Raw genomic sequence first — 24,565 nt, forward strand, 5'->3', positions numbered from 1 at the left:
GAAAAGAACGCGTTACTTTCAAGCTCTATGTGTAACGCGTTCCTTTTGCATTGCAGTAACGAGTGACGTACTTAGTTACGTTTTGGATTGAGTAGCGAGTAACGAAATTTAGTTACTCTATTTTAGGAACATATGTACACGTCTGGTGAAAACACCAAAGAGAAAGTGTGCCTCAACCTCCCCGCTGACAAATATATATATATATTTTTATGCCAGCTCAAAACGAAAACTAAAACAAAAAAACAACAAAGCAACAACACTGTTGTGGGCCATTGAGAGGTTGTGATTTAACGAAAACAGAACAGAGAGTGAAGAAACTAAATAAGACTTTGCTCTCGTTCCCTGTTATGTCCAATAAAGTGTCCAAGTGGCCCACAAAATCCGCACTTTTCTTTTTTAGTCCGTTCTGAGCCATAGGACATTCTTTTTTTTTATATCTAACTTTTAACGGCAGTATGTTTTTCCTTATAAATTTGTCCAAAACAGATGCACCACCGTGGCAAATTACAGCGTCGGAGCTCGCGAAACCAATTTTTCTTTGTGTGTGATTTGTGTAAAGTGGGTTGCATCCATTCGACCCTCGCTGTATATAGATGTCAGCCCAAAGACAATTCGTTCGTCTGATACTCTAAAAAATAAACGCACGCGCGTCTAGTTTTTTTTTTTTTTTTTTTTTTTGCAATGCACCGGGAGAGTTAATTTCGCAACAGTCTAAGCAAAAAGCTCGGTTAATTGACGAGGCTCTGAATCTTATTTAGACCTCAAAATGAAGTCTGCGATTAGACGCCGAACTCGAATGGGTCACATTGCTCAATGTCCAGTCAACCCGACTCCGGTGATTATTCTATCATCTCGTGGCTGCCGCGAAAACGGTGTCTCTTGTGCGATCAAAGAGCAGGACGTGGAACGATGCTTTCTCGAGCTCATTCTTTATGTTGAACCAATCCGTGTCGTCATCTTCAATAACTATCCGAGTTGGCCGCTGACGTTCGTTCCGACAGCCCAATCGGAAGAAAGCAAATTATTACTAAAAGTACGTCGCTTTGCGGAAGTAATCGTAACAATGAAACAGAACAAAAAGGAGAGAAATTAAATGTACGTGCGCCGGATTCTTTTTTTTTATTACTTTTTTGTTAATATTTCGAACAATGGAAGAGGAAGATTTTATGTGCAGTTTTAATTTTTCCTTTGTCGAACAGTGCGTCCGTTTTAAACCCTAAACGATGGTGATTTGTCCTGTCACGAAAACGCGACGAGATTTAATTACGTTTCGCCAAAAAAATATTATATTATTGTGTGTGTGTGTTTTTTTTTTTCGGCTACATATTCTATTAACATCTTTTCCCTTAATATCGCATTTTTTTCCCCGGATATTGTGCGAAGAAAAATACGGAGATTAAACTGGTTGTATGTTTGTGTCCGTATTTATGTATATGCCGTGTATATGTTCATATGCTTTTATAAATTAAAACTTTTTTTTATGGTATTGTAATTTTAGTCATTTTTATGTCAGTTTGTCCGTCACATCATTTTAAATTTAGCGAGGAACTTGACGTCATGCGGCAGGGAGCTGTGATTTCAGAGCTATAGTATAACCGAAATAAGAAGCTTGCATTTTCTATAACTATTCTGGCATCTGTAGATATAAATATATATTTTGAACGTAAACCTGCCTGTCACATACGAGGAATAATTCGAGGAAGAATCGTACGTTCCAGCGTAAAACTATAGTGAGTATATGCACTTTTTTTTTTTTTTTCACGGTCTTCAAAAGACTAGAACTCGTCACCCATTGATATTGTTGAAATAGAATTGTTTGAGCTGGTGTTTTGGTGAAGCCCAGGAGTGTATGTCAACTGTGTTTTTTCAATATTGCAATCCTATCTGCTTCTAACATCGCTGTACGCTATCTATTGGTTAGTTTTGTGTTCTGTCGTAATGTGCATTTTTTGTTTTTGTGTATTTGCCCAGCTATACTGTAATGCATCTCGAGGTGATGTACGGGTATTCAAATAAATAACTCGAAACGCTAACTCAGTCTTCCCGCTACGTTTAGCCGGAAAACTGAACAATAGCCTATTATTGCTACGCAGCCAACTATGTTGAGGCAATATCCGATAAGAACACCGCAGAAAGAATCCTTAAACATGAACGCGTGAGGATCCACAGCTGTCATCGACTACAAAAGCAGATCATAAACGCGCTACCGCTCAGATCTTCGCTTCTGTATGAAAGCAATTTCTTCACGCCGTCATATTGTCGTTACATCAGAGCCCTTTGAATCGGAAGAGAAAGAAAAGAAAAAATGCGAACATAACGAAAAAAGACAACTGGCGTGATTGTTATTTCCAGATAAAGGATCTAACTGCTAGACATTCGTCTGTCACGTTTAAACGAACCCGAATTCAGTATGCATATCACCCATGTTTGACTAAACGATAAAAGCGGAACATCCGTCGAACGAACATAACCAAATCCCACGAAGCCATCTTGAGAGTCATTTCCATTTCAGATGACAAGTTCTCAAACGACTCTGCCACTATTATTATTCTTCTTTTCTTTTTTTACGTTTCATTCGTGCGTATTGTCTGTTTTCTTCTTTTTCATCTTTCTAAGGAAAGTTGGAACGAAAAGACCTCAGGGATGGAAATAACCGTCAAGTGGCAGTAAACGAGTTTGCGGCTGGGCGGTGAATTCGTCCTTCTGTTCGAATAAAATTGAGCGTGCTGATTACGGACTTGCGAAATCTTCGTTGCATCGCGCGATGGACCAGAACGAAATTTGAATGGCTGTCTGCGGCGAATAACGCTCGTTAAATACGACGTCTAAAAGACCTTCTTTCGTCTGGGCGAACCAATCGGATGCCGAGAATGCGCGCGTTGCAGCGCACGTTGCTGCACGTTACTGCTGTGATCTTAGATCACTCTCGAAGTGACAGTCTTCGCTACGCTCCATCTAGTTGCCAAACGGACTGCGGTAGACGCCAATGGTTGAACGCGCCCAAGTCAGACACTTGGGCCGTCACTTTACTTTTTTCACTGCACTCTTTATCGGAGTACGAAGCAGAAACGTCTGCTTTTATGGCATTATTTTTTTTTCTTTCAATTACACTCTTTTTTTTAGGTTTGTTTTTAACGCGCTGGTTTACTTTTTACCAATATGAAAGACCGATACTGGCGCTGATCCACGATCGCCAGAACGCATTTAGTACGAGCAAACGATCTCAGTTTGACTTTTATTTTAATTTCATTTTTCTCAGTTGCCAGGCTGTGATCAGAAATATATAGTGTCTCCCCCCCCTAAAGAAAAAAAGAATAAATAAATAATTTTTTTTTTTATAGCAAACATAACTTAGGTATCGCCGAACGCTCATTGTCCGCCCCAAATGCAGCGCTAGAGGTCCGAACCCGATGCTCAAGTTTCAGCAGGAACCGATATCTTATTCAGAAGTTATAAGTGATTTTCTGAAAATTTAGTGGGAAAATGGGGCCCATCTTCGCCCGTTTTCGGTTTCTGGCGTCATAGAGCCCCGGGTATTTGAGAGCTTCGTGGGCCGCCATATTTCCTATTGAAATTTTCAGGAAATCACTTATAACTTTTGAATAAGACATTGGTTTTGGTTCGGACCTCCGACGATACCTTTAAACGCAGCATGAGCGTTCAGCAAGGCTTAATTTCGTTTCAAAGTAAAAAAAAAGAAAAACTTTTGGATTTTTAGAGTGGACTTTTTTTTACTCGCGGCGTAACATGTCCAGTTACTTTGGGCACCAGCGTAAGTGGTAAAATTTGATCTCCGACCCGGACCAGTATGAGTTAAACAGGAAGAAAGCGTGGATGCAGTGTAGTCGCACCACCAAGTGCGTTTTACGTAGCCTGTACACTGTTCGACACCGTTAGCGCGAACACGGCATCGGTGCTCTTTCTCTTTATCCAATTCACCAAGAAAGTCGTAAACGTAAAAAAATGTTTGAACAGCAGTAGTAATAAAGCCTCTACTACTGTCCAAACATTTTTCTACGTATCCTATAGACAGCATATCCTATAGACAGACAACCTACTTTCAAGGCTTATTGTTTAGACCACCAGGTGCCGCGAATATTGTATTCGCTCGAGAAGGCTGGCTAGCGAAACTGCCGCCACAGCTTTCTGTCCTTGCCGCTGGGTGGCGCGGATTTCGCTGGAGTCGCCGCTATGCATGAGCTGTGCATTGCTGCCGGGAGCTCGTGCTATCACGGTGAACACCGGTTGTTCATCACGAAACCGCAGGGCCCGCATTTTTCTATCTACGAGATGTCCCCCCATCTGAAGGGGCATTGATTGACACGAAAAGGTACCGCCCAAATTAGAACAACTCAGAGAGAGAGAGAGAACGAGAGGAGGAAGCGGTACAACAACAGAAGGACGGGAAAAATGAGAGCTTGCTTCTCCGTCCATTTTCGCGTACCCTTCGGTTGGTGCGCGACACCATTCATTCTTGAACGAGGACTGTACTATAGTATAAAACATGTCGCGTGCATCATTATCATTAATATTACTTTCACATACTTTAATTTCTTTCGTATATCCCCATGTTTGCCTTTACGCCTTCGTCATCTTTCTCCTGGCGCAACTGCACACTGTCGCCTGTCGCACGCTTTTTCCGAACTCGGCTGCCATTTATTTTTTTTTCGTCCGGATGTATTCGGACGCCTCGGATGGAATGTTCCTTAATTGGCTCCTCCGTTTTATGGTAATTATCGCTCCCCGGTTTTTGGATGACGTCAGTGCTTCGCAGACCGCAACGTCGCTGGATCGTTTTCAACTGCTCGCGGCAGCATTTCCACTAATTGCGCGGAAGGCAAGGGAGTTGGTTGATGGGTAGCGCTCCCTATCGGGGAGTGTATAGTTAATCTGAATAACGGAGTGGAATGGGAGGAAGGGGGGGCAGTTTCGAAAACGGCGTTTGTTTTAAGTTCAGGCACGTTAGGGACTCTAGTTTTTCTTTTACTTGTTGCGTTGGGTTTGACGGTTCCGGCGAGGCCCGGAGCAAAAATTCGAGAGTTGTTTGCGAGAGTGTTCGACCGAAGCGAGGGAAGTGGAGAGAGTGTGTTCTCGTTGTGGTCAGCGTAAATGTGCGGCTCTAAGTTAAATGAGTTGGCTGCTTCGAGCTGGAGTACTTTAGGACGACTCTAACTTTGCCTTTTGAGGAGCTCGAGGAGAAGATTATTCGCCACCGTTGGCTAAATGCGAGATCTTTTATTTTCTTATTTTTTGAGGCTCCGGCCGGGCGGCGGCCATCTTTAATAGGTACGAAACTGTTCTTAATAGGGTAAAAGATATCTAAGAATGCATACCCACAATTAATTTCAATCGCATATTCCCCCTGTTCTTGTGGATTGTAGGGCAAGTTATTGCAGTCACAGAGTAACCATCTAAGTATTTAAGCAACCAGTAAATATTGCCACGCGCGTCTCATTTTCCTGCTATAATATTATTGCTAAGGGGGTGATAACTTTACACCGCGTACTTAGTAGCATTATAATGAAGTGGACGATAGTTTCGGAAGTTTTGTTTTAAAGTGTCTTTTTAACACATAAAAAGGTTTTGTAATACAAACTAATCTTTTTTCTTTTAAACACACTTCGAAACAAGATTATCGGCAAAAGCTCTCGTCCACTACTTTATTGCATAAATAGTGAGTGTGCGGTGTAAAGTTATCACTCTCTTAACATTAATCGTTCATTATCGAATTAAATAATTATCTCATAGAATGCTCAAGAACACGTGACATACGTTCGAAAAGTTACTTTTGAATTACATTTCTTTTTTTCATAAATTGAATGCCAGTTTGTATTCGTTCGAGGTGGAATAATTAGAAGTGAGTATGAGCAGCCCCAGCTGCGATGTACCCTCTGAGCGGCAGAGTTAGTGCGAACACGGTGCTTTTTTGTTCGCTTTGCTCGGGTAGGCGTATACCTACGAGCAGCAAATCTTACCGCCGAACTTGGGTGTCCAGGAGAAAGTCATTCCCCCTTGTAGTCGCCGACAGCTTCTTGAGCCGACGTTACACTGCTCAGAAAGCATGCGAAAAGACCCGCGGAGTGCTCTGGGGACATGACGACAGAGTTATCTGCGGAGGAACTCTCTCAGTCAGATATAGAAGTATTTCCTCATTTTTCACGCATATGTACACTTTGAACATGTTTGCGGTCAGTTTTCTTACGACCGACGTGACAGGACTGCCACACAATGGAGAAACACGCCTCAGTGTGTGCACACTCTCTTTTTGTATGATATAGTAGTATTGTTGTTGTTGTTTTCGGTTTCACCTACGCGAGGAAAAGTTTCTTTTGTGTTCACTATAGTGTCGTGCGGAGCACTCCCTCTTTAATCTTCCGGCAGCCGAAAAAGAATGGCGGAAGACTCTCATCGCGGCCGGATAACGGAAGTCCGCTTGCGCATAGCATCGAAACAATGCGCCGGACACTCCTCGTTCTTCCTGTTTTATTCGCACACGTGCCGGGAACACCCAGCATCTACGCGGCTGGAGAGAGTCCCTTGAAAGCCACTCTAGACAGGAGGAAATGTAACCGTCGCGCGCCCTAACGGCTAAGTTGAGAACTAAACGCGTGCGTGGAACGTAATTATCGTAATTTTTTTTTTTTCTGTGTTTCCTGAGCTTTGGTGAAGATATAACACATCCGACCGTCAGCAGACACTGTCCGGAGCGTTTTTTTTCTTCCTTGTGTAGAACGGTCTTGTCACGCTAATTATATATATAATGATTTAAAAAAGAACTGTCTACAGACATGTTTGTAGCATACATATATGGATAAAGCAAACACGCTTCAAACGGGCTTGAAACCTGTCCCCACATTATAGGGAGCAGGCACGTAGCCAGGATTTTGTTTCCGGGGGGGGGGGGGGGGGGGGGGGGGGGCATGACAAAATGCTCTATGAGAGGGAGGGGGAAAGGAGGGTCCCAGCAAAATAGAAGATTTCGGAGGGGGGGGGGGATGGAACCCCTGCCGCCCCCCCCCCCCCAGGAAACAAAATCCTGGCTACAAACCTGCTCCCTATAATCTGGGGACAGGTCTCAAGCCCGTTTGAAGCATGTTTGCTTTATCCATATATGTATGCTACAAACATATCTGGAGACAGTTCCATATATGTATGCTACAAACATGTCTGGAGACCTCCGACCCTATATGCGGCGCCAGTAGACAACGAGAGTCCGGCCTCTACTCGCCGCATCTATCGGGAAATGATACCTCCGGTTAGTTAAGCCCGACCACACTAGCGTGAACGGCGCCGCCGGGCGGCACCGCAGTCCGGCGTCCCAACGCGAGGAGTCCACATTGGCCTCCGTTTTGCAGGCGTCACGTGACAGCACTGGATCCCGCGATCGCACCTCCCGTCGGATTTCCCGCTCTTTCGTCGTCTGCTCTTCGTTACATTCTTCCGTTCCGCACTCGCTGCCTACATGGTAGGAGTCCATAATGACCTGGTGATCAGCGTGAATGTGATTATCCTAGCCTGCTCGTTGATCTTGCGACGTCGCCGCGCTCTGAAGGGAAGGAGGCGCAGGTTTTGGGTCCGGCCGAGTTGGTTCTACCGAAACACTGAAGGACAGCACAGGTCTGGCGCGCCGCCGGGGCTTTGCTGCCCCGGAGGCGCGCCAGAGATGAAGGCTACTCTCGAAAGTGTCACCAAATCAACACGACATCCGTCACAACAGGGACGACATGCAACAAGTGCCACGGAGAAACTCACTTGTAATTCCGAATTCCTCTCCTATAATTTCCCAGCGGTTAGTTTCAACTTTCAAGGAACCGCTCCGTTGGGGAAGGCATCGGGGGGAAATAGGGGGAGCAGACGACACGAAACACGTCCTTCGCTTCGAGACGCGCCGAGGACCGGCTTGAGCGTTGCCATGGCATCGCGACGTCACTATCTACGCCACCTCCCATTGGCTCCTCTCTTCTGCGGCGTGCGGCGTTCAGCTCTGAACCGCGCAAGGAGCGGTTGGGTGTGCGGCGCCGCACGTCGTGACGTTGAAGCCGAAAACTGGTTTCCGCCGGCAACCGGCAGCGACGACCGTCGCGCCGCAGGCCTCCGAAGCGCCAATGTGGTCGTGCCTTTACGTTCATCGATAACTCGGTCGTCTGCAAAAACGTCCGCCGTCGACCTTGCCGAGTTTGTTGGTCTAATATTTTTTTTCTTTTTTTTTACACAATGTGTTTTGAAAAGTACCCGGGTAATTTCTGTACCATCTCATTGCACATCCGGTGAATGTTTGAAGTTTCCACTGATCTCTATGACAATTACTGGATTGCGTTTGCCCGCTCCGCGAATGCGGTCACTGGCGGCCATATTTAGGTAGAGTTATATCACCTCTAGCCAATGTAAGCTGCTGCAGCCGCTATCATCCATCCATGGCAGATAGCGTTTTGGCAAGTGGGTTGGCAGGCTGCGGTCAAAATAGCGTGGGTGATATTGCGTGCTTGATTAAAATTATTTGACGAAACATGTTTTTGAAACATGGCGTGAACAGTAGTCCGGTTTCTGAGGACCTGGTAAAAGTTTCACGAAATCGCAGCACCGGGAGAAAAACAGTACAGCACGTATCGAAAGTCGCATCGAAAGAAGCATCGAAAGTAGACGACGGTACGGAGTCTGCTTTTGATGCGAGCTGCGCTGCTTTCCGCCGGTGCTGCGCTTTCGTAGAACTTTTTCCGGGTCCTCAAAGATGAGGCTACCGTTCACGCCGGGTTTCAAGAATCTGCTTCGTCGAAGAACTTCAATCAAGCACGAAATTTCACCCACGGTACAGTGTACTAGATCTACGGCTATTTTTATGGCAGCCTGCCGCCATTGCACTGTCCGCCATATTACTATGATGGCTAGAGATGATATAACTCTACCTAAAGATGGCCGCCAGTGACCGCATTCCGGTCCATAGGAGGAGCTGGTCAAACGCGATCCAGCAAATAGACATAGAGATCAGTGGAAGTTTCCATGTACAGACGCCCATTGTTTCTGCTTCGTTTCCCAACTTCGGATGGATCCATTGTGGCCACTCTTGATTTATTGTGCGGTCGTAATCCCATGATGTTCCCGACGATGTAAAGGGCTGCGGCGGTGATATGCTTGACGATGATTAAGCGTTACTTGTCAAGTCCAGAAACCTTCAATGTTTTTCGCTACTAGTTTACGGGGAACGTTTCAACAGCTAAAAAACTTGCCCAATCGTCTTAATTTTTTTTTTTTTTTTAATTTGATAACTTTTTTTTTTTTCGAGAAACTAGCCGGCTCTGGATTCAGGCTGCCGTAATGCGACGCGTAATTTGTCCAATATCCCTCTGGCGGTCCGACCTAATGTGCGAGCGCGTACCCTTTGACATTCTCCAAGTCGTTAGGAACCTTAACCCACGTCTTTTCTTCTTTTTCTTTTCGTTTTTTATTGATCGGGAGTTTTCCCCGACGAGAGTATTCGAAGGTACCGGCTTTTGAAATCTTCCCTAAAAGAGTCGGTAGCCGCGCTTGGCCCGAATTCATATGCGACGAATCCCCATACCTACAGATATATTGCTCGGAACTGTAATTTGCTCGCCTCCGACAGCCAGATACATTATCTTGAATCGCTACTGTAATTTGTAAGGTTAGATCGAAAATAACGTATCACTATAACGGCCCCGTATCCAACACAGTGTTCACAGACAAGCCCGCTTTGCCCCTACCAGGCGTCGGTGCTGCGCGTGCGCAGTATACCGACAGCAGCGCCCCCTCAGTGGCGTGACGTCAGCGAGTTGAGTTGGTCTATACTTTGTTTCACACCAGGTCCGAATGCCTATCCTATGCCCTTAAAGGGGTACGGAAACCAAATTCTGGAGCTCATTTCTTTGTTTCAACACGACGCAGGTAGCAGCACAACCACAGAAACATAAATATTGCGCTAGAAAACGCAAGAAAACATATTTTAAAGTGAATTAAACGATAATCAAAAACCACCTGGTAGTTGGGGGGGACCAGCTTCAATGGAATGTCGTGACGACAACATGCCTCTGAAAGCAGCGCCACAGCGGTATGTCCGCTCACTGGTATAGATTGCCTAGGCCTGAACGCAATACCGAGGCGTCTTGGTGGAAAGAGCCAAAACGAAGTGAGCCACCTTGGTTTCAGCTCTCGCGCGACGTGCAAACGCGTGCTTCGGTTGTTCTCAGGTTTGGTGCGCGTGTCTTTGTCGTGGAGTTTAAAGGGGTATGGAAACGAAATCTTAGCGCCGATTCTTCTGCGTAAATATGGGCTAGGGACAGGTAGCACCTCGGAAATATCAATATCACGCTGTAAAACACAAGAGAACTAATTTTAAATCTAATGAAACGATTTCAAAGTCACATCTGGTGGATGGTGTGAAAGTTCTCGTGACATCGCTTGTGGCATATAGTTGGCCACAGTGAGCTCGTTCTTGTTGAGGCTCTTTGCACGACACGACGCGAGCACGCTTCTGGTTCTGAAGGTTTCCAGCTGAACGTAGAGGGAAAAAACCAAGGAGTGGATAAAAAGAGAGACACGCTGCTGGATCAACCACTTACTGAAATTCTTCTTTTTCATCTATCCTCATGAATTATACTATTTACTAAAATTCTTCTTTTTCATCTACCCTCATAAATTATACTATTGTATTCCCAGGCGTAACTTCTTCTTCTTCGGTATAATATTTGGTGGCTAGCGTTCACATGTTCCTGACAAGGTTTCTCACTTGAGGTGCTCCCAGGAGATACAGTTTTTCTTTCTGAAATAGCGGAAACACAAAAACCAGCTTACAAGGGAAATCCTGGAGTCTCTGGCTATTGAGGCGCACGGGTACACTCTAGCACGGGGATGACTGCGCGAGTGCCGCCTCCATTACGCCATTTCCGAAAGAAAAACTGTGTCTTCTGGGAGCGCCCCAAGTGAGAAACCTTAGTGAAAAGACGGTGAGAGTGCAGGCGAGCTGGTGGTAGCTAATCATGTCGGTGTAATACGACATGATTGAGAAACCTTGTCAGGAACATGTGAACGCGAGCCACCAAATATCATACCAAAGAGTTAGTTACCCCTGGAAACTCAATAGTATAATTCATGAGGGTAGATAAAAAAGAAGAATTCCAGTAAATAGTATAATTCATGAGAATAGTTCACTCTCCCCCTCGCCATTGCTGGGTGCTAACGGTTATTTCTACTTACAGGTTCCCTCGAGCTACTACTTTTGCGGTGTGAAACTAACACGGTGAACCGAACGCTCGTGGCACATAAAATACGGGTATGGTCGCGAAGGACGTTATGGACAAGCTAGATCGTACAGTCCTCGGATATTACTACTAAGCGAGATCGTCACACGTTGACGCCATCAAGCGGCAACGCTCGCAACTACGGTACCCTTGGCAGTGCAGGAACTGTTGACGTCACCGGCGCGATACGCATTGCGCTTCTCGCTGGCCGACTTTGAAGCGAAAGGAAGAGAGCTCGCGCTCACGTCACTTCGTTTCCGTACCCCTTTAAAGGGGCAATGAAGGCAATTTCGGATATTTTTTTGGCGATTGTCCCGGCACGCCTCAGGCCACGTTGCCCAAATTTCAGCCAAAACCGGCGCTTGTGTGCCGCGAAAATCAACTAAACAGTCACGGTAATAATCGTACCGGCATCGATCGAGGCGACGCCCCGAGCGTTGCGGGAGAAACCAGCAGAAGCGGAGGTCACGTGACCCTGCGGGGCCTGGAAGCGTGACGTCACAAGAGACGTGTCAGCGATTGGTCGAAACGAGACACGTGCCCTCGGTCACGCTTTGGTTCGTGGTTTTTATGAACACTGTTCTAATTCCACTTGAATAACCATGAAAACTATAAATCGAACCAAAAATGATAACTAAACAGTAAATAAAACACCATAATTATTTTTCTCTTTTCTACACTGCACGCGAAACGGGCAACGAGAAACTATGGGCAAACAAAATATATAAAATAAAGAACACAGCGCGGAGCACGCGGGTGTTTTTTGGTTCTGGTTTCAGATGTCGGTGCCGTGTTTACTTTAGGAACACGGCACTCGAGGGATTCTGCAAAGCGGTAGTCAAGCCAAATTTGTGCGCAGTTAAAGGATGTCCAAACGGTAGACTGAAGACCCGTGATCGTTCGGGCGACGCTAGTTTTCACCTACTCCCAAGCGAGGAAGCATTGCGAAGTCTCTGGTTGAACAGCGTTGTCTCGCGCAGAGGTGTCGGCGATGGCGTCAGAATTTGTTCGCTACATTTTCGGTCAGGAGACCTTGAACAGAACCTTCAGGTTAGCCGGAGTCTGGGCGTAGGTGTGAGGCGAATCACTTTGGGTCGGCGGCAATTCTGGGGCGTCCTCGTAAAGAGGAATTCCAGAGTTCCGTGTCCTTAGGAGCATCTCCCGTGGTGTCAGGTCACTGAACAGGAGCCCGAATCCGCTCGCGAGAGCGGCATTGCCGTACATGTTGGTCAGACGAAACGACCGCGCCACCGCGCTGCTATAACCCACCGCGGTAACCAGAGTCTCGACGCCCTAAATGCTGCCGATACCGACAATTCACATGTGACGTCACTCCCTACGTCACCTCCGTTTTCGGAGGCCCAAAAACGAGAAACGCAGATAGTTCAGTTTCGGTTTCTTCAGTTCTTTCATAGGTAAAGTATTACGCGTCACAGATGTCTATGAAAAATTGGGCAGTATGCCAGGTTCCCGAGAAGCCTAAAAACACTATTTAAAAAAAATTTAATAAAGTCGCCTTCATTGTCCCTTTAACGTGAATCATACCCACGCACTGGGAGTAGAAAAGGCGTGCTGAGCTCCGGGCATTGTTATAGACTTGGGCTCTTCTCATTACCGCGGTGGTTGGACACGAGCCACTAGTGTCCGCCACGAGCCCAAGTCCAGTGCTCACGCAGTTCTCGTTTCTAAAGGCCCGTTGACACGCTTGCACCCGAGGACGACCGACTGAGGCTACGTTTGCATGGATGCGACTGCAGCGCGTCGGATCCAGTTAACGAATCGAATCGGTCCATGTAAACAGCTCGGATCGGATCAGATCCGATCCGATCCGCTGGGACGGGGTGGTTTGAGATGGTCAATCCGAATCGAGACTCTCCTTGGCTACGTTTACATGGATGCGACTGCAGCGCATCGGATCCAGTTAACGAATCGAATCGGTCCATGTAAACAGCTCGGATCGGATCGGATCCGGTCCGATCCGCTGGGACGGGGTGGTTTGAGATGGTCAATCCGAATCGAGACTCTCCATGTATACGCTAGCGGATCGGATCGAGTGCTCGAGCGAGGTATTACGGGAGCTTTGCTTCGCCTGCCGCTAGGCAAACCGGACACCTCGGAAACAATCTGAAGGTCACGAGGTTTGCGTTGTGACCTTCGACACCATGGTGCCGCTGCTGGTCGATCCGAATGCATGTAAACGTAGTGGTTCAAGTGAATCCGATTCGCTAACTGGATCCGATGCGCTGCCGTCGCGTCCATGTAAACGTATTCTTTGACAAGACAGATTTTTAAGCCTCTTGCAACGGCTTACGACCGGATGCGTCGCTGCGGAGGTGGTCCTAAGAGGTCGTAAGAGGCTTAAAAACCGGTCTCCCTCGGTTGTAGTTAAACGCAAGCGTGTGAACGGGCCTTAATCCGTGAGCCGCCCTCGACTGCCGTCAGCGGGTGGTTTCGTCGATCCTACAATTACTTCATCGAGCTTTACGAAGGCAAGAAAGATTCCCCTTTTATCCTGGCAATTTCTCCGCGACCAAGAAACTTTTGAATCAGTGGCGGTCCGTGCGAGTACACTTGGGCCGGACTACGACCGGAGCGCCTCTGTAAAGAGAAAGCCTGGCGCGTCGCGTAAAAAGACTGCCGCCGTAAATGGGAAAGGAGGGGCGGAGAAACGGGAGCGGAGAGAACCTTGACCGCTAGCGCCACAAAAGTGCGAGCGGCCGAACGCAGAAACAATTTTTTTTCTCTCTCTTTTCTTGTCGCTATATCGTGGAGAGGAGAAACTCAACGTCCACCCTTTCCCGTTTCTCCCTGCGCCCTTTCGAATCGCCGCGCCCGTTTCTCCCGGACTACGAAAACGACGGTGACGAAAACACAAAAACAAGCGTGGTTCGGGGAGCGGCCGCTCACGACCCAAGCGCTCGCTGTCTAGGTCTGCCCTTTCTGCTCTGCGCTACCATATTGGTCACCGTTCGGCGCGCTCCTCCTCTCCTTTTTCCTGCGGCCGCGCGCTCTATGGCTCCGTCGTCGATGTGCCAGGCTTTCTCCGTATAGAGGAGGCTATGCACCAACATTAGAACCCGTTTTATGACCCCTTTGATATAAAACGGATCTTAAAAGAGTCTGTGTAGCTGTGCTTGCACGAATATTACGTAACGAATCCGGATACCTATTGGCGACGTGCGCGAACAAAAGCGTCGCGGTGATCGGCCTTACACGATCGGCCATGGACGCAGCGCTGTGACGCTCTTGAGTAGGATTATTTCTGCTCTCATCGACAGAAGTCAGACTCTCAACTCGGACGGTTTTGATTAAGGAACGTGATGAGTGGGCTTTTTTACGTACCATCGAACTTGTAACTTGTCACTGATAATCTTGATCGTCACGTCAGGGAGCCGAAACATCTCGTCGCCATCTTCGGAACTAATTATCTCGCCGCCTATCTTATTATTTGGATTATGTGTAAAAGGCAAATGTATACATGTAACGTATTCCTAACGACGCTAGCTAGGGAGAAGCTTTATTGCTATGTTCTGCATAGAAGTTCGTTCGATAGAAATATTTTACTCAATTTCCTTGGAGGGTACGTCTCCACATTTTTGCTGGTCATAATTCGCGGTTCGGAATAAAAAAAAAAGCGTTCTATTCACTCCTTTTTGTTTGTAATGAAGATCGTTACTGCCTTACGCTAATTGGTGGTTCCGCTTGTCTTATTTTCAGAGTGTCTACCAACCTGGATAACAGGGAAAGCAGAGAATAGTCAGGGAATTTCGCGAGTCTCGAAAAGTCAGGCGCAAAGTGAAGAGATTTCCAGCCTAATCAGCATCGATCAGGAAAATTGGGCTTTCCTTCTCTTGAGCGACTGCAAACGATGTTTTTGTTGTGTGTCACACATTGCATGCGACCCAGTCGGCCAGCTTGCGCAAATCTCTACTCAGAAACCAGTCTGGCCGAAACCCTAATCATGTCCTTTTGAAACTCCGACACAAAAACGAACTTCTCTCCTTGCGCGCTCGCTAATAATTTTGTCCGTGCGGTTTATTTTAGACGGAGCGTTTATCCAGCAAAAATATCACGGAATACATCTGTGCATGGCCACCGCCCTGTCGGTCGTCAGGTATACTAGCGTTTTCCAGATGAAAACTACACGAATTTTCAGGGAAACCTGGAATATTCTGGGAATTTTAAAACAGCATCTGGGTATTTTAGTTTTTTTTGTGTTATATATATATATATATATATATATATATATATATATATATATATATATATATATATATATATATATATATATATATATATATATATATATTTGTTCGAAACGTGCACATATTCTTACGAACGTATCGCGATAATTAGTTCCTCCAGTAATCATCGCCTTTCCTGATTTCTATGCCTTGCGGAAGACCAAGTAAACACATCACGGGACGTCTAACGCGACACGAAGTTCTGTGAAACTCTCCTGCTATCAACTCAACCCGAATACGCGCTCTGTACCCAACTGGGTAAAAGAAAACTCCACAGGCGTTGACACGAAAATGAAAGGGTTGAATTACTAAGTATATGAAAATAGGTTTGTGGGATATTTATATACAAGCTAAGCTTCACGATCTGCATTTCATTTAGTAAATACAATATTTCTCAAATTGTTTCACCATTCCGATCTTGTGATCAGGGAAGCACTACTGAACGCGCGGAATTACCCCGTATCAAGACGACATGCTCTGTATGCGCGCACATGGTTCGCTCTGACGTCATCTGGCCTGGTGAAGCATGTTCCGCCAATCAGGACGCCCCTTTCTTCGCCACATATGCTCTCACGGAGTAGGAAAAGAGCATGGGTGGTGCGGGAAGGAGCGCCCTGATTGGTCAGACATCTTTCAGCAGACCTGGAGACGTCAGAACGAACGACTGCAGCTGCATGCGCGCATAGAGGGCAGGCGCTGTGCATGGCGTGATCTAGAGGAGAAGACGATGAAGGCGCCATTGCTGCCCAAAGAAGGTGTAAAGGGCATCAGATTACGTCTCCTTTCGCCCCAGAGAAAGTGTAGTTTTAATGCGAAAGCATTAACTGTCCCATGGAGCGAAACAGGCGTTGTCTGTAATAGCGAAACACGTCACCTAAATTCCGTCTGTAGCAGCGAAGAACGGCACTTAAGTTTCCAATGGCTGAGCGATCAACGGCACCTAAAGTCCCATTGGCCGAAAGCGGAGCAGCGCAAATGCTTCGTGACCGATTCCTGCGGGGGCCGCTCAAGGTCAAAGCGGGCGCGCCTCAGAAATCAAACACGAAGAAAAGCAGAGCAACGCGGATGCATCGTCACGGAAGCCGTGGAGCCGCATGGCTTCCGTGAGAGTGGGAGAGCGTCACTGCCAGAGCGCCGTGTGCGATAGGAAAAAGTTTGCGAGCTGCTTGTAGGGATGTCCTGCAAGTAGGAATGCTTTCGCATTCCTACAATTAAGCTGTCTTAAGCGCCTTCGTTGATCACTTCGAGCTTTTTTCAGTAGCACGCACAACTTGTCCGACTGCTAATCTATATTTTCTTCGTTGCCTTCTTCGTCTGGCAGGCTGATAGTTCTGGCGGTGCTGCTGCTGGTCCTGGACTTCGGCGAGGTGGCGTGCATCTCGGACCTTCAGGGGCACATGCTGGGCTACATCGTGATCCTGAGCGGCTGCGTCGTCGTCGAGGGCTTCATCTCCTGGGTCTCGATGCGCGGCAGCATCCTGGACACGGCGCCGAGGGCCTCCATGCAGTACCTGCTCTACGTCAGGCTAGGTGCGTCCCCCCTGCCTCGTCACCATTCACGCTGTGGGCATGCGTGGGGGAGGAAAGACAGCGGTTATCGTTTGCTGCGTCTGCGTTTGTATACCCTGCACATACGTAATACAAACGACACGATGTTCCCTGCATATATGGTGACAGAATTCGCAAGTTTGAGTGAAGTTTGGTACCGCGGTGTGCGAGTGGCGGTCCCTCCAAAGTTAAGGCGCTTGCTTACACCTTCCTTGCGTGAGAATATGAGGAAAGGCTTTTGCATCGCTCGTATATTTCACTGAATTAGAATCACTTGACGCGTCACGGACCCAACTTGGTATACTGATGTTCTGCGACAACAATCCAGGTTACAGTCGTTTCGATATTCAGCCCCTTTATGGGTCCGTATTCGTGTTCCAAGTTGCGCCAAGTGCGCCAGTTCCCGAAAACAGTGGCGACGCAACGCTGATATGAGCGGCCCTTGGAAGCAAATGGCGGCGGAGCACGCGCTCGAGGCACGTGGTTTGGCGCGTTCGCACAACAGTGTCGGTACTTGCAGGAAACGCGAAGCGTGAATTTTATCGAGTGACTTCATTTATGTATATGCACCAGTGCACACCCTACAGGTCGTGAAAGTGAGAGTGCTATACCTGGTGGATCGAAAAACAATTTTCCTTCTGATAATGGCGGTCATGGAGCTGTATTTTATCGGGCACTGGCACTTTCGCACTTCTGGCACTTTCGCACTTCAGTGGCAGATGAACATTCGTTCTTCGATCACCCCCTAATTATTTTATTGACTTGTGTCAGTTTCGATGTTGTGAACGCAAGAACTGACACCCATAAGCCCCTTATTCGCGTTTCCGTCATCAAAAGGCTTTCGAGTCGAACTTGTTCCGAGGCATTCCTTGATTGAACCATGCAGCTACGAAAGAACCGCTTACTCAGCCGCTGCATGTAATCCGTGCGTCGTTTACTGTAGCGACGTCGAACTTACAGGCCTCATATACAGGCTGTTTCACGTGAGAGCGACGAAAATTCCTAAAATTAGTGTATTCGAGGTAAAAGGATAATTTTCTCGGGACCGCATTACTCGTGGTGGCGGACCTCCGAAAATGGGCGATACTTACTAATTAGGTCGCTAATCAATTAGAAATGACGAATTAACTTTTTAGTTAATGAAAATATACATATGGTTTCAATGTGAAACTTGCTGAGCGTCATCGAAAACCGCTGAACCATTCATTTTCAGCAATACTTTGAGCGCGTGAGAAGCGTAGTAGTGCGCTGAAGTTACCACTCGTGGAGCAGGTACAAGGCTGGGGCTAGATAAGAGACGGAAAAATCGCGCGGGCGCTTTACCACAACCGCTAGCCTTGTACCTGCTCCACGAGTGGTAACTTAGTGCACGCTTCTCACGTGCTCATAGTCTTCCTGAAACTTACTAAATTAGTGGCTTCCAATGACGCTCAGCAAGTTTCTAATGGGAACCGTATGTCTATTTTCAGTGATTAAACCGTGAATTAGCCATTTTCAAATTATTAGCGAACTTTACTTTATTAACGAACAAACAAAAAGTAAAGGAGCAGCCGTAGGTACGAGGAGCCTTTACTTTTTGTTTTGCATTTTGCGATTTCAGAACACAAGGAAAGCAAGGCGATAGCAAAACAGAAGATGTACCGGCGTGCTCGCTTTGTTTTCTTTGTGTTCTAATATCGCCGTGGTAAAACGGTAAAAAAAAAAAAAAAAAATTGAGTTATTTATGGGATGTACCGCGGTGCGAACGAGTCGGCCCCAACGGACATCGGCACGGCCCCACAATTCTCCTCGCCTCGCGGTGCAATGTGCAGAGATTGGGGGATTTTCCGGAAAGGTCCGTTGGCGGTACAGCTCAAAGGCGCTCACTTTTGCCAAAGGGTCTATTGAGAACGCTGGCCGCTGCTGGCATCATTCAATCGGCTCGGTATACAAACGCGCATGCACGTCAGAAATACGCGCTGCCCTCGGTTTATTATTATTTAGTTTTTCTGTTCTTCCGCCGATTCTATATACTCCCATCGCATGTTCCAGGAGATCGGCCGGGCACCTGCGTGCGAGTTTAGGAGACCTGAATGAAATCGATAATCGTCTGGCTCCGTCGACGTTCGGGAGCGTGCGAAGAACAGGGAAGGGCCCCAGCTGGGAGCTTATCGTTGGCCCTTATCAGCCAACGCGAGCGCCGGGATGCGACCCGTTCTCCGCGTGTGTCCATTTGCAATCACACCGCTCACACATCATGCAGAAGACGCCTGGTGACAGAATATAGGCCGACACTATTCAGGCATGTGCAAAGCGTATTTGATTCGTGCACATGTGTCCTTAGAACATGCCTATACACACTGTCTTTCTGTTTATGATTCCTATGAGAGGACAGTGAATAAAGATTGAAACAACACGCATCGGACAGCGTGAACTCATCGGCACATACTATGATCAGATTGATCGGCCTCGGACCTTAAAACTTGTATACTTTGTATTCGTACTGTCGTTCGGAATAAGCATTACAAGTGCTACGTTTTGAGAAAAAAAAATAAATAAATAAAAACCAACAACTAAGGTTGGGGTATTTGTACGCACACTCTAAACAATCCAATGGGTGTAGTATGTCCCGAAGCATTTCGAAAAGCGAATTGCTGCAGTGTATGAGGGAGCTCGGCCAGTGATGTAGCTAAAATTGTCTAAACCTCTCCTCCCCCCCCCCCCCCCAAAAAAAAAAAAACACAAAAAAACAAACAAACAAAGTCTTCATTGTGGCAATGAGCATGATGTATGCATGTGCTTATTACATGCTCAGAGTCATAGAGCAGTCTGTTTGAAAGCGTAACATGCTTTTTTAACGGAAACCCCAATTCCAAAATTTTTTTTTCGCCCGCACGTGCGCTTTCTGCTAAATTTCGCGGGGAGAAAACGAAACAGCGTCCAAGTCACGCCCTGTCATTTGATGTCACGTGACCTGACATCCCGCGATCTATACACCAGTTAAGTTTCCCCGCCAGAGTCGGCGGGAAACAAGTCCTGACGTCGCGTGACCCGTGCACCAATTAAATTGCCACGCTTAATTGGGCGGAAAAATTGACGGCACGTGATCTGCAGTCCGATACACTTTCCCCGTTAAATCTAGCGGGAAGTTTAATGCCGCGTGACCGGACATCCTGTGACCTATACAGCAATTAAGCTTCCCCCGCGAAATTTAGCGGCAAAATTGACGTCACGTCACCTGACATCACCTGACGTATACAAAAATCCAGTTTCGCCGTAATATTTGGCGGGAAAAAAATTGATGTCACGTGGCCTGCAGGCAAATTTAGTTTCCCCGCGAAATTTATCTAGAAAATTTACGTCTACCGAGAAAATAAAGGTTCCTATACGCCCCGAAACGACAGTTTAATGTTTTCTCAACTATATTGAACGATTGCACTTTCAATACTGCATTTGATGGATTATGAGTAGGAGAGCGTGTTTTCGGAGTTTATTTCTCTCCGCACCCGGGAGTGTTTTTTTCGGAATTCTTCTTTTTTTGTAGTGGGTTTTTTTCGGCGTTTATTTTCAGTGCCAGTTAATAAATTGGGGTTAATCGGGGCTTATGTTATAAAACAAGTACACATCTCTAAATGTGTGACTCCAAATGATTCCTCCCCGGGGTCCTCTTTTCGTCCTGTCCATTGAACTTACGCCAAGTGCTTGAAAAATTCATCTTGAGTGCTGAGAACAGAAGTCAGAGCACGTGGCTTTAAAAAGAAAAAAGGCAACCTTAAAAAAGACAGTTCACACAAAAAAAAAGAAAAAAAAAAAAACTTATCCCAAACCAAAGGTTTTTTTTATTCAACGGCAGCTGCGAATCGGGGTTCTTCGGTTTTCCCCTAATCCGAGAAAACCACGTCGGGGGGATATTCATCGGCGTTTTTCGGTATTTACTGAAAAACACGAAATTCTAATTATAGGATTTAAAAAAAAAAGGTCGCTGCCATTTCTGCCTTGTCATTTGCTGAGTTCTCTCCGTATACACTGCAGCTATTGGCTCTCCCGGTTGCCTTGCACGAAAGTAGACGCAATGAAAACAATTTAAAGCGTATGTTCATGTTGTCGCCAAAGTAACGTCATCATTGCCATGTTTGGCCACCACCAGCTCAGTTGCATACCCATATTTTGTTCGCTGACACCCCGTTGCGTATCTTAGGGTGTAGCGAACTGCTGCGATTCACACTGACCAGCTTTACAATGTCCACGTTCTGCGAGGCGACTGGAATTTGTAGGGCATTCATAAATAGCCTTGCAAACGCAGTTATAAGGCTCCGTTCGGCTGACTACTCGAGTGGAGCCAATTAAGCAAGCGGGTTTACTCTCTCGCTAATTGGTCCCCTCACGCTTAGCCACTTTTCGATTAATTGGAGGCCTTTAGCTTAATTTCTCTTTCCGTGGTTCACTTTACCGCGCCACTTTGTTGCGGGAAAATCGATGGAACGAATTTTCGTAACATGGAGTTGTGAAATTGAGAAGATCGGATTTGATGGAGACCTCCTTGTACGCTGGCGATGCCACGTTAGCCGCGGAAAACGTGGTAGGAATTTCTGTGTCATCGTGTGCGTGTGTGCTGTATGTACGTGCGTGGTTGTGTGTGTGTGGTTATGTTATGTAGCGTGCATGTTTGTCTGTGTGTGTGTGTGATGCTTTGTTTGTTTGTTTTCAGAACCGCCTACACCGTGTAATGCATGCGGTTTTTCTGCCTTGCGCGAACTTGCTAATTGCGGGCTTGCGCTCGCATAATTGAAACTAATCGTTGTTATGGAAGCTCGGGTCATTAAAGTAACTGTCGAAATCGTTAGGGCGCATCAAGCTAAAAGAGGAAACCAAAAATAGGAGCAACGAGAAAGTTTGAGTAGAGCGTATGTTTTTTTTTTTGTTTTTTTTGTGCCACAGTTTCGTCTTCAATATTCTAGATATGCATTAGACTATTTATCTGCTTTTGTATATGCACATTAAAATGCTTTCGTTGCCGGTTAATGCCTCTACTCAGCTAAATTGTATTTTTACCACATCCCTGTAGTTAGGACTTTTTTTTTATATCTTAAATAGTGTTATTTGTATATACCTTGTCTTCGAGAAGGAATCTCTTGTTCACGAACATATTAATAAATATTCAGTGGTGACGTAAAGATTATTTCTTTGTATGCTTATGATAGCCGTCTGGTGCATTTCGCTCTCCCACTTCTTGTGAACGCTTGCGGCAGTTATATTCTGGACGCTGCAGTCATTCCCCAGATTGTTATTGCTCTATTGTCGATTTAGTTTTGTGCTACTATGTGTATTCAAACGTCCTTACCTCATGGCGTCTCCTTTCTTTATCTCTTTCTCCGCGTTCTGTATCGAATTGCTCTATCCTAAGCCCGTGAATCCTGTGAGGGGGAAAAAAAACATTACGTCGGGACATGCCCCATAAGAATATGTATCCTCATCATTATCACCCTACCATTATTATTATTATTATTATCACCATCAACACAACAATAATTGGCACCGTTGCCATCATCATCACAGCCATGCCACTATCATTATGACACCAGCATTACCTCGCGTTTATCATCACCACTTGGACAACATTTCTCGCCATGATCCCTATCATCATGGTGCCTGGAACGCGTCTCTGACTGCCGTGTTTCCCGCGTCCCAAAAAGTGCTCCCATCATTTCCGCCTGATGACGTCATACAAGATCACAGAGAGTTTCCAACTGGTCGATCGGGGTCACGTGGTTTGTGGGCAGCATTTGCAACGCGAGCTGCGAGGAGGGGACCGAAAGCGTCGATCGTCTGCAAACGTCTCCGCTTTTCCTCCTCGCCACTCTCAAAACGCAGCGCATGCGCAGTCGGTACCGATCGGCGCAGGAAGTGTCCGCCATTAAATTGCAAACGCTCCCCGTGGTTTGAGATGGCCTCTTCAAGGTAGACTCTCTGTGTCCTGCTGTAGCCGGCCGCGATCCTGACGTCAGGGCAGTGGTGGTGAGTGTGGCAGATGCCTCCTCTGTTGTCGGTCGCTCTTCAGGGGCCCTAATTTGGACACTTGGAGAAAGAATTTGCGAGAAATCTGGCGGCTGTGATTGGCCAACTGCGCCCTTGACCTTGGCGCCGGCCAATCACAGCGGCCGGATTTTTCGCTGACTTTTTCTCCAAGTGTCCAAATTAGGGCCCCAGCTTGCCAGTCAGCGGGAGTTTCGGCAGCAAGGAGTTGGGAAGCCGTGACGAAAACGACACTCGCACGTAGACTCCGGCTTCTGTGACGTCATTTGTTGCCACTTTGGGACCACGGGCGGGATAGGACGCTAGACACACCGGTCGGTGACGCGATGCAGGCAACGTACCGTCATTACCAGCAGCACTACTTAACCGTCACCTCCACCACGTCATTATCTTAGCAATCATAATGGTCATCATCATCGTCATCGTCATCATCTCACAACGTCGGAAGTATTTTTCCGCGATCGCCCGGCAGAGCTACTAATCTCGATTTACATCGAATCGCACTTCTACGCCATTCGAGACGAAAAAGGCTCCCGAACGGCCCATTCAACGACGGGTTGGAATCGGGCAAGACTCCGTTCATCCCTAAGCTGCCAGTGCGGGGGAGGCTACGTGCTCGTTCGTCTAGTCGAAGGTCTGTCGGTCACCACCTGAGGTGCCCTATGCTACACGGCGGGGTCAAGGGGCCGGGACAAGACGCCGCCGATTGGTCAGTTCATCGATCCGGCGAGCGCCTGGCTGGCACCGCACTGTCAGCTTAGGGACAGACGGAGTAGAGTGGGGTCCTACTTGTGGATAGAAGCAGCTGGAGATACACAAATAGAAAGGCGAGAAAACAGATTGGAAATAGGCGCCAGTGATCGCCTATTTCTTTCAGCTTCTCTCTGTATCTCTTCAGCTGCTTCTATCCACAAGCAATCCTTCCCGTCCTGGGTGCAGCACCCCTTGGAGACGACCTTTGGCGATCACAAAGGGCTGGAGCATCGAGACGGATTTGGCACTGCCTCGTCCTTGCACGCACGAAGAGCGGCGTATGCGATCATACACAAAGGCGAAGGGCCACCCATCGAGAGACAGGAAGACGAGGCAGCGGCACGGCAGTCCGGGGAGTCGCAGGTGTTGAAGACGAGAGCGGAAACAAAGCTGGCCGTGGCAGATGTCCGGTGCGAGCTTTGCCGCGGCCGAAGTAAGCGGACGAGCACTTCCCCTCTGGCTGCGTTTGGTCGTTTTGTTTTTAGGTTATGTCGGTTTTTTTGTTTGTTTGTCTTGAATGGCGCCTTTTACGCGTCCCGCATCCTCTCGGTGCTTACAGTTATAGTCAGAGCTGAGAAAACGCCGTGCGCGGCGAGTCCTAGCGAAATAAGTTGACAGCTTAGCTGAGTGAACATCTAGAAAAATATATCGTTAGCGCGAAAGACAACGATTAGTAGAATACTAGAAGTACAAGGGACAAGTAGAAGACTGTCCTGTCCAGTCTTCTACTTTTCCTTGTCTTTCGCGCTAACTGCT

At 46.9% G+C, this 24,565-nt stretch overlaps 1 protein-coding gene across 3 annotated transcripts in view; it reads left to right on the top strand.

Annotated features, from left to right (window-relative positions):
* The window catches only part of LOC8030353 (diacylglycerol lipase-alpha), a 115,462-nt gene that overhangs the window by 42,025 nt on the left and 48,872 nt on the right, over window positions 1-24,565 (top strand). For all 3 annotated transcript variants that reach the window (XM_040206728.3, XM_029966783.4, XM_042293488.1), the window contains exon 2: window positions 16,818-17,026. In XM_040206728.3, the coding sequence (XP_040062662.2) occupies window positions 16,818-17,026 (209 nt within the window). The remainder of the gene's footprint in view (window positions 1-16,817; window positions 17,027-24,565) is intronic.

The sequence above is a fragment of the Ixodes scapularis genome, unplaced genomic scaffold (genome assembly GCF_016920785.2).
Source record: "Ixodes scapularis isolate PalLabHiFi unplaced genomic scaffold, ASM1692078v2 PGA_scaffold4__175_contigs__length_147842914, whole genome shotgun sequence".
Taxonomy (NCBI): Eukaryota; Metazoa; Arthropoda; class Arachnida; order Ixodida; family Ixodidae; genus Ixodes; species Ixodes scapularis.